This window comes from Notolepis coatsorum (genome assembly GCF_963971535.1).
Source record: "Notolepis coatsorum genome assembly, chromosome: 5".
Classification (NCBI taxonomy): domain Eukaryota; kingdom Metazoa; phylum Chordata; class Actinopteri; order Aulopiformes; family Paralepididae; genus Notolepis; species Notolepis coatsorum.
The window spans coordinates 8,490,729-8,501,504 of NC_140169.1; the positions used below are offsets into that span (position 1 = coordinate 8,490,729).

At 42.7% G+C, this 10,776-nt stretch overlaps 1 protein-coding gene across 1 annotated transcript in view; it reads right to left on the bottom strand.

The window, feature by feature from the left end:
- LOC311229257 (kalirin-like) overlaps window positions 1-10,776 on the bottom strand; it is a gene marked incomplete at its 5' end in the record, with an annotated part of 611,135 nt that overhangs the window by 471,394 nt on the left and 128,965 nt on the right. The window contains 4 exon segments of the mRNA XM_084315324.1: window positions 2,185-2,215; window positions 2,217-2,302; window positions 6,462-6,512; window positions 6,545-6,702. Coding sequence (XP_084171450.1) covers window positions 2,185-2,215; window positions 2,217-2,302; window positions 6,462-6,512; window positions 6,545-6,702 — 326 coding nt within the window.

Genomic DNA, 10,776 nt, shown 5'->3' on the forward strand with positions numbered 1-10,776 from the left:
ACAGACTTGTGTCTGGTCTTGTGGAGACAGACTTGTGTCTGGTCTTGAGGAGACAGACTTGTGTCTGGTCTTGAGGAGACAGACTTGTGTCTGGTCTTGAGGAGACAGACTTGTGTCTGGTCTTGTGGAGACAGACTTGTGTCTGGTCTTGTGGAGACAGACTTGTCTTGTGGAGACAGACTTGTGTCTGGTCTTGAGGAGACAGACTTGTGTCTGGTCTTGAGGAGACAGACTTGTGTCTGGTCTTGTGGAGACAGACTTGTGTCTGGTCTTGAGGAGACAGACTTGTGTCTGGTCTTGTGGAGACAGACTTGTCTTGAGGCGACAGACTTGTGTCTGGTCTTGAGGAGACAGACTTGTGTCTGGTCTTGAGGAGACAGACTTGTGTCTGGTCTTGTGGAGACAGACTTGTGTCTGGTCTTGTGGAGACAGACTTGTGTCTGGTCTTGTGGAGACAGACTTGTCTCTGGTCTTGAGGAGACAGACTTGTGTCTGGTCTTGTGGAGACAGACTTGTGTCTGGTCTTGAGGAGACAGACTTGTCTTGAGGAGACAGACTTGTGTCTGGTCTTGAGGAGACAGACTTGTGTCTGGTCTTGTGGAGACAGACTTGTGTCTGGTCTTGAGGAGACAGACTTGTCTCTGGTCTTGTGGAGACAGACTTGTGTCTGGTCTTGAGGAGACAGACTTGTGTCTGGTCTTGTGGAGACAGACTTGTGTCTGGTCTTGTGGAGACAGACTTGTCTCTGGTCTTGTGGAGACAGACTTGTGTCTGGTCTTGAGGAGACAGACTTGTCTCTGGTCTTGTGGAGACAGACTTGTGTCTGGTCTTCAGGAGACAGACTTGTCTCTGGTCTTGTGGAGACAGACTTGTGTCTGGTCTTCAGGAGACAGACTTGTGTCTGGTCTTGAGGAGACAGACTTGTGTCTGGTCTTCAGGAGACAGACTTGTGTCTGGTCTTGTGGAGACAGACTTGTGTCTGGTCTTGTGGAGACAGACTTGTCTCTGGTCTTGTGGAGACAGACTTGTGTCTGGTCTTGAGGAGACAGACTTGTGTCTGGTCTTGAGGAGACAGACTTGTGTCTGGTCTTGTGGAGACAGACTTGTCTCTGGTCTTGTGGAGACAGACTTGTGTCTGGTCTTGTGGAGACAGACTTGTCTTGAGGAGACAGACTTGTGTCTGGTCTTGTGGAGACAGACTTGTCTTGTGGAGACAGACTTGTGTCTGGTCTTGTGGAGACAGACTTGTCTTGAGGAGACAGACTTGTGTCTGGTCTTGAGGAGACAGACTTGTGTCTGGTCTTGTGGAGACAGACTTGTCTTGAGGAGACAGACTTGTGTCTGGTCTTGTGGAGACAGACTTGTGTCTGGTCTTGAGGAGACAGACTTGTGTCTGGTCTTGTGGAGACAGACTTGTGTCTGGTCTTGAGGAGACAGACTTGTGTCTGGTCTTGTGGAGACAGACTTGTGTCTGGTCTTGTGGAGACAGACTTGTCTTGTGGAGACAGACTTGTGTCTGGTCTTGAGGAGACAGACTTGTGTCTGGTCTTGTGGAGACAGACTTGTCTTGAGGAGACAGACTTGTGTCTGGTCTTGTGGAGACAGACTTGTGTCTGGTCTTGAGGAGACAGACTTGTGTCTGGTCTTGTGGAGACAGACTTGTGTCTGGTCTTGAGGAGACAGACTTGTCTTGAGGAGACAGACGTGTCTCTGTGTCCAGGCACCCCCATGGCCTCCTCCTCAATTCTGTCACAATGTCCTTGACTCCAGTCTTTGCTGTAACACCTACATTATGTTTGAACATCTCTGTGGCCAAAATATGTCTTAAACATCTTCCTTCCAACCCTCTTAGTTTGCTTTCTATCTTATTGTTGGTTCGCTATGTTTCAGACGCGTAGAGGTAAAAGGTTGTATGACAAATACATTCTATTCTATTCTATTCATGTACATAAATTAATGTGTTTCATTTAGGTCAAGGAAACTATAAAAGAAGGAAGGGACATCACGTCAGAATACCAGTGTGCTATGCTCCGCTTGGACTGTCCCACAATGCCTCACAGTGTGTGTGTGTGACGTGTGTGTGTGTGTGTGTGTGTGTGTGTGTGTGTGTGTGTGTGTGTGTGTGTGTGTGTGTGTGTGTGTGTGTGTGTGTGTGTGTGTGTGTGTGTGTGTGTGTGTGTGTACCTCTATAGCCAGCTGGAACTGCTCGTGTTCTTCTGTAGCTGCTCAGCTCAGACAGAGAGCTGGCGTTCACCATACTGGCATTCAGCATGGACTCTCCATTCCTGATCCAACCCAACACCTAGAGAGAGAGAGAGAGAGAGAGAGAGAGAGAGAGAGAGAGAGAGAGAGAGAGAGAGAGAGAGAGAGAGAGAGAGAGAGAGAGAGAGAGAGAGAGAGAGAGAGAGAGAGAGAGAGAGAGAGAGAGAGAGAGAGAGAGAGAGAGAGAGAGAGAGACACACACACGATGGAGATGGGGAGAGAGAGACATAGGAAGAGAGAGATATGGAGAGAGAGAGACAAAGAGGGGGGGGCAGATGGAGAGTGACATAGAGACAGATGGAAAGAGAGAAACATTGAAAGAGAGGAGAGAGAGAGAGGGATAGGGGAGAGAGAGAGGGATAGAGGGAGAGAGCGAGAAAGACACCCGATGGAGATGGGAGAGAGAGAGGAGAAGAGAGAGATATGGAGAGAGATAGAGAGACAGAGGAAGAGATAGATATGGGGAGAGAGAGAGAGAGATATGGGGAGAGAGAGAGAGAGAGAGAGAGAGAGAGAGAGAGAGAGAGAGAGAGAGAGAGAGAGAGAGAGAGAGAGAGAGAGAGAGAGAGAGAGAGAGAGAGAGAGGAGAGAGAGAGAGAGAGAGAGGAGAGAGATGCTGCATGTTAGGTATGAATGTTTTTCATGCGTTGGTCACATGAAAAAAGTCTACAACATCTATTGATAATGATATAATATAATTGATAATAAAATAATGATTATCAATATTTTATATAGCATATAGCAGTGCAAATATACCAATATGTTGGCCCATTTTCTTTGGAAATATATTTATATACTATATATATTCTGTGTGTGTGTGTTTGTGTGCATGCAAACATATGCATAATGTTTCAGTAGCAAACAGTGACGAACGTCATCAATAATTAATCTGCCGCAATAGCAGCAGTATTTCACAGTTCAGAGATCAGATCCACCATCACGTCATTCTGTATTCAGACACATTAACACCATGCTCATTGCTACACCGATACTAGCTTTCTAATCATACATTTATTATGTCTCTATCTCCCTTCTACAGGTGTAATGAAATAGACAGGTATTTCATTATTCCACTTGGGTTGGGTTTGAAGAAGCAGCTAATCTAGTCCACAGGTATAATGATATTCTGTTGATTCACTAACCAGACGTATCAACAGCCAATCAAATCCCCATCAATGGCAAATGAACCCGCCCATACCCATGCATGCTGATTGGTCCTTGTGCAAGACTAGAAAGCGGGAATCTTTGATTAAACACCTGCCATTAGAAGAATAGACAGTCAGATAGATACGTTTTTACTGTAAATTTTTAGTACTTAAAAGTACAACTTTTTTACTTTTACTCAAGTGTGTTTTTAGGCAGATACTCTGACTTTTACTTGAGTAAGATTTTGAGACGGTACCCATACTTTCACTTAAGTATAATTTCTGGGTACTCTTTACACCCCTGATTTCTACAGTATGTTATGTGTTATCCTACCCCAATGCTTGGGTGTGAAGAAGCGGCTAATCTAGTCCACAGATGTAATGATATTCTGTTAATTCATTAACCATACATATTGTTGTGATGCTGATTACCAATGTATCATTCCACTTACCATATTGTGTCGGAAAAAAAGAAATAGAAAAATAGAAAATAAATCTGAAAAAGGGGTGTATTTTTGGGGCCTAGACTTTTAAATGTCATCATACAGTCATTGATGATGCAGCTTGTGGGGCACGAGACCTCAGCGGGAGGTTGAGAACAAGCGTCACCGAGGTCGGAGGTCGGAGCTGGGACCCTCTCTCCTCTGAGGCGTTTTAAACAGCTAGTCTCCAGGGCCATTCTGTGTTCGTTCGTGAAACTGGCAAACCCAAAAACTAGAAAGAGTATATTGCTTAGCAGTGTTTATTTATAAATTTTTTTAATATAAAATAACAGCCTACATTGAATAAAACAATGTGTTTTATTATCATTATTTTCAAATACAATTATTTTCATTATAGAAACAAGATTTGGTCTTCAAAAAATGAGTTTTGAATAAGAGGGGTCGTCTTATAGTCAGGGTTGTCTTATATTTGGACCAATGCGGTAAATAAACAGCAGTTTCTATAAGATTAACTGGAGCCTGTATCAGTCACTGTATGATCCCTGAAGCAGCTCCGATAGATAGAGAGGTGTTACGGTTGCGCTTTGGTGGCATGATGAAATGGAACCCAATTACAGATATAAGCACACAGAGAACTTGGAGAAAGCAGGCAAGAAACGGCGGTGGGATAACAAAAAGCTTTACTTGCAAGCATTGGCAACAAAGGATAACGTGAAACACAAAAACATGAACCAACACAAGGGTAACATCAAACAATGACCCAGCAAGTGAATGCTGGGCCCACAACACCTAAATACAAACACTAATTAGAGACAGAGGGTGATTGCTAACAGGACACAGGTGTGGTAGACAGAACTAACAGAAGACAGAACACACAGGGGAATAACTCTAGTGAATGTACAAATAGAGACATACAAGACTAAAGCACATTTACAAAACACAGACAGTAGGGACACAAGTCTAACAGCGGAAATAATACAGACAACAAAGACAATGAATAAACAACACATAAGTGGAGGCAAATAATGTTCAACAAGTGAGTGAGCTGATCCCAGATCTGCCACATCTGGATCAGCCCACCAGGTGGCAGTGTTGTAGTGTGCAGTGGTGAATTGTTATTGAAAGGAGTTCTGAAGGGGAGTTGTGAAGGTCCAGCAGGACGGGGGAAGCGTTACAGATTGTACTGTGGCGACTGGTCTCCATGGCAACAGGATAACTCATATTCCACCGGATGACTGAGATGATTATCAGTGTCTCAAACTGTTTCATTTGAAATATGGAAGAAATTAAAGGAAGGTCACGTATTCTGTTCCAGAGACGATGAGAAATTATCTGATATCGAAGCATCAGAGAATAATTTATGTATTTATTCCAGAGAGATGACCAGAACAGATGTGTGTATGTGTTATACAGTATGTGTATATATGCGTATGTGTATGGTATATGTGTATATATATGTGTGTGTATGTTATATGTGTATATATGTGTGTATGTTGTATGTGTGTATGTATATATATATATATATATATATATATATATATATTATATATATATATATATATATATATGTGGGTGTATATTATATGTGTATATATGCATATGTGTATGTTATATGTGTATATATATATATGTGTATGTTATATGTGTATATATATATATGTGTGTATGTTATATGCGTGTATATATATGTGTGTGTGTTTCAGGTTTTTATTTTGCACAGTATAAAGAAATACACAAAAACTACAAAAAGATTATGTGTGTGTGTGTGTGTGTGTGGATGTGTGCGTACATAGATTATTGTAGACAAAGTTACAAAACAGCAGTTAAATGGTTATTTAATCTCTTGTGACATGTTATAAAGGACCAGTTTTTCTCCAGGTGGGAAAGAACATTCCACAATTTGTTACCCCGAAATCTTATATAGACAATGTACCTCTGCAAGTAAGTAAGTCTTGTGAGTGTGTCCCTGTTTAACCTCAGCCTGTAGGTGGCGTAGTTGCAGACATTGTTCCAGTCTCTTGAGTAGGGTATATCTGCAGAGCCCGGCTTGTACTGTGTGTGACTGTGCGTCGGGGCTTGTACTGTGTGTTGTTTCCGGTAAAACCCGGAAGTAGTCAGTTTGTGCTGTTTATTTTTAACCCTAACCATAACCCTAACCCTAACCCTAATCTTAACCCTACCCCTAACCCTAACCCTAACCCGCAACACGGAACACAGAAATGCAAATGCTGTCGAGTCCTCACTGCTTGTAAAAATAAACAGCACAAACTGACTACTTCCGGGTTTTACAGGAAACAACACACAGTACAAGCCCTGGCGCACAGTCACACACAGTACAAGCGCTCACACACAGTACAAGCCCTCACACACAGTACAAGCCCTCACACACAGTACAAGCGCTCACACACAGTACAAGTAGTTGCAGACATTGTTCCAGTCTCTTGTGAGTGAGTGTGTGTGTACCTGTTTAACCTCAGCCTGTAGGTGGCGTAGTTGCAGACATTGTTCCAGTCTCTTGTGGGTGAGTGTGTGTGTACCTGTTTAACCTCAGCCTGTAGGTGGCGTAGTTGCAGACATTGTTCCAGTCTCTTGTGAGTGAGTGTGTGTGTACCTGTTTAACCTCAGCCTGTAGGTGGCGTAGTTGCAGACATTGTTCCAGTCTCTTGTGAGTGAGTGTGTGTGTACCTGTTTAACCTCAGCCTGTAGGTGGCGTAGTTGCAGACATTGTTCCAGTCTCTTGTGAGTGTGTTCGGCACTCAGCTCCAGTTCGTGTTGCTTCTCATGAAGAAACTCCAACAACTCCTGGACCTGAGTGGCTAAGTCTACCTCCTTCTCTCCTGTCAACTCTATCCCTAGAGAGAGAGAGAGGGAGAGAGAGAGAGGGAGAGAGAGAGAGAGAGAGAGAGAGAGAGAGAGAGGGGGGGGGGAGAGAGAGAGAGAGAGAGAGAGAGAGAGAGAGAAGAGAGAGAGAGAGAGAGAGAGAGAGAGAGAGAGAGAGACAGACATACACAAAGGTACAGTAGATAGATGGATGGATGGATGGATGGATGGATGGATAGATAGATAGATAGATATAAATTATACAATTATATTCTCAACTTCAACACTATGTAAGGGATAATGTATAGCTACGAGGTCATTGTCGCAAAATAATTGACCGACACAGAGTTTAGAACGCAGAGGTGTTTCAAACGTTAGTGAAGGTCAATTATTTTGCGACAATGACCGAGTATAGCTATACATTATCCCGCTTATTACATGGCTAACTTACTAACAATATACCTAATTCATTTTACACCATCGACAAGACGAGATTAAATGCAGACGCAGTTGTTCTGTGGCTCTGTCAGCCCAAATAAAGTGATTATTATTATCGCCGGCAGCCGGCAGGTGTGTCTGATTGCACTGAAACAGTGTGTGTCAGTGGGGCTTGATTACTCCAGCTGCGAAAAACAATAATCACCGGTGGTTATCGAGTAATAACTGGCGCTATTGTACAGCACCACAGTGCATCACAGTGTGTGCGTTTATGTGTGTGTGTGTGTGTGTGTGTGTGTGTGTGTGTGTGTGTGTGTGTGTGTGTGTGTGTGTGTGTGTGTGTGTGTGTGTGTGTGTGTGTGTGTTCTGTTAACACATTGACCGCCGGGGGTTGTGCCCATCTCATACCCCTCTCTGCCACCGTTGAAAGCCTATGGAGATGTTTACCTTCTTTGCAGGGCTATAACTGTTTAAATTGTATTGCTAAATTGACATTACTATGGCCCATTCAACATCGATTATCTATCGTTCAGGATGTGGGAACGTTATACTTTTTCTTTCATACATTGTTGTGTTACAGTTTTTCTCAATTGCTTTGGTGCATTTCTCTGATCAGAATTAAAGTTCTCATAACTGTTAGTGCATTTCTCAAAACAATTAGTACAAACTGCAAAACCTAGGTGATAACCTGCAGAAGCGTGTCACTTGCTCAAAATGGATAGTTCATTCCTCAAAAGCAAGTATTCATGTCAATGAAAGTGTCACTGTCATCAAAATGAAAAGTCCTGACACCATTGTTTATGAACAAGATAGTCAAATGGCTTTGCCATGTTTTCGTTATGACAGTTCACTCTGTAAGTGTTTTCCAATGCAAACAATTTCAGATCTTGGTGACACTTTCTGAAAATGCTCAAGACAGCACTATACACTATTTGCACAGCCATTTGAAATCTACAGTTACACATTGCTGTATTTAGTGAGGTAAATGAGTACAAGACACGTATGTTTCACATTTTTACTGCATATGCTCTTTGCAATTTTAATTTGTTCACAGCATTGTGCAAAAGAAAAATACAAATTAATTTACAATCAACATAAGAAACACCCTTTGGCCTTTGGGTAGAGCTGTGCACAACTGTAAACAATATTGCAGTACATATTGGAACTACATAAATTGGAACATACAACATACACAGTACTGTAAATCATTCATTCACATCCAGACGTTCCTGTCTGTCTGGCTATTGGATTCAGGAATGGGGAGTAGGGAGGGAGATATTCCACCAGCATCCTTTCATGTGCTGCAAACTACTGTGTGACCAGAATTGCGTGGTGAAAACGCACATTATCCCATACAACAACGTACTTGGTCAGATGGTCGCCATTTAGACCCCTCGCATTCTCAGGGATTATGTCCCTGTAAAGAGTGTCTAAAAAAGTCAGCAGATGTTGTGTGTTGTATGGACCAATGCGGGGCATATGGGTGAGGATGCCGTTTTCTGAGATGGCTGCACACATTGTAATATTCCCTCCTCGTTGGCCTGGGACATCAATGGTTGCTCTCTGTCCAATGCGATTCCTTCCACGCCTTCTACCTTTTGCCAGATTGAAACCCGCCTCATCAACATATATGAATGTGTGCAGCGATTCCCTGGCATCCAGCTCCATTCAGGGGAAAAATTATAAAGAAATGTAGAAAATTAGCTTGACAGATTTTGACAACTAGTTCAAAATATTTGTATGTAATGACTCAAGCAATGAAATGAGGACTATTAGTTGTATAGGGCAGGGGTTCCCAAACTTTTCAGGCCAGGGCCCAGAAAATAAGGCGTCAGAGAGCCGCGGCCCAATGCACATCGTCTGGCTTTTTTTTTCTTTTTCTTTTGCCAGGCGACCGATTTTTTAAGCCAAATATCACTTCAATCCTATTAAGTTAGTTCAAGTTAGTTATTCATTTATATGTGCTATTTATGAGAGGGCTAACTTGTTGCAAAATAATAATGATAATAATAATAGCTTCATTAAAATACTATTGTTGCTTCGGTTGTTTTCAGCGTTTTATGTGCATAATCTGTTATTTAGTTTGAAATGTTCGTTGAAATAAGTCGATTTTTCGTTTTTGTTTATTTATTAAGTTAATATAAAACCATATAGTCACATTTTAGAATACAATAGAATATAATTTTAGAATACAACTAGAAACACTGTCCTGGCCTGCTTCTAAGTTCAGTGGCCTGAACTTTTTTTTAATTTTTTTTAATTTTTTTTAAATCATCTCGCGGCCCACCCGTGGCTGCTCGCGGCCCACCTTTGGGTCGCGACCCCGACTTTGGGAACCACTGGTATAGGGAATGACTATTGAGCAGTCATAAGTATAGTTCATTTTGACTGACATGACCTAAGCAAATGATAATGTTATAAAACAGCAGAGAATTGTATGAAAGCAATTGATGCATGTCCAAAAGCATTTGCAATTTGTTCGGAGGAATGAGAAACTGCTACTATGATGTTGTGGAGGTTGAACTAACAGTTATGAGAACTTTAATTCTGATCAGAGAAATGCACCAAAGCAATTGAGAAAAACTGTAATACCTTCGAGAATATAAGTGTTTTTAATCTTTTCTGCTGTAATTCCAAAAACGCTAGTTATAGGCCCTGACGCATATGATAGATTATCGATTGCCGTTTCTTTCCTATACACGCTATATTAAAAAATTTAAATGTATATGATCGGTATACATTATGTTTCATCATGCGTGGAGGAAAGGGGGGGGGGGGTCGTTTATAATTCCTTGATCATCAGTAATGGCTTTATGTAGGTTGGGTGGATATATTGATCAGATGGTTTGCAAACAAGGAAATGCACAATCGGGTTGAAAATAACGTTAGTGTTCTCTCACCGTGCGCCAATGATACTGGAGGAGAAAGATCCCAATTATTCGTCGGCGATCGCCTAGATCCATTTCCGGTTTGTATGGCGCAATAAACGCCGAAATCATATAGATTATTAAGTTTAGAAAGCGATCCATATGTACTATAGTGTCTGTCAGGAGTCCCGTAGCGAGATGTGACTGCCGGAGGAATTTCCTCGACGCACCGATGACAACATCCGGTTTTGGCGAGAGTGTAACTCGCCCGACCATCCACCAGGCGGTGGTATTGAGCCGTTGCAGTCCCATCTAGGGTCCCACTAGGGCATCGGGGGTTGGGTGGATGAATTATGAATGCCATGGCGAAAAATGAAATATTGGTCCGAATTCTGGTCCGATAGTCCGGACCAAACAGCCCCTGTGTGAAAGCGACCTAAGAGTCTAAAAGTCTAATAGAGTCTAGGGGTCTCTCTCTGCTCCAGGACAACAGTGGAGCTGAGTCTAGGGGTCTCTCTCTGCTCCAGGACACAGTCGAGCTGAGTCTAGGGGTCTCTCTCTGCTCCAGGACACAGGAGAGCTGAGTCTAGGGGTCTCTCTCTGCTCCAGGACACAGTCGAGCTGAGTCTAGGGGTCTCTCTCTGCTCCAGGACAACAGTGGAGCTGAGTCTAGGGGTCTCTCTCTGCTCCAGGACAACAGTAGAGCTGAGTCTAGGGGTCTCTCTCTGCTCCAGGACAACAGTAGAGCTGAGTCTAGGGGTCTCTCTCTGCTCCAGGACACAGGAGAGCTGAGTCTAGGGT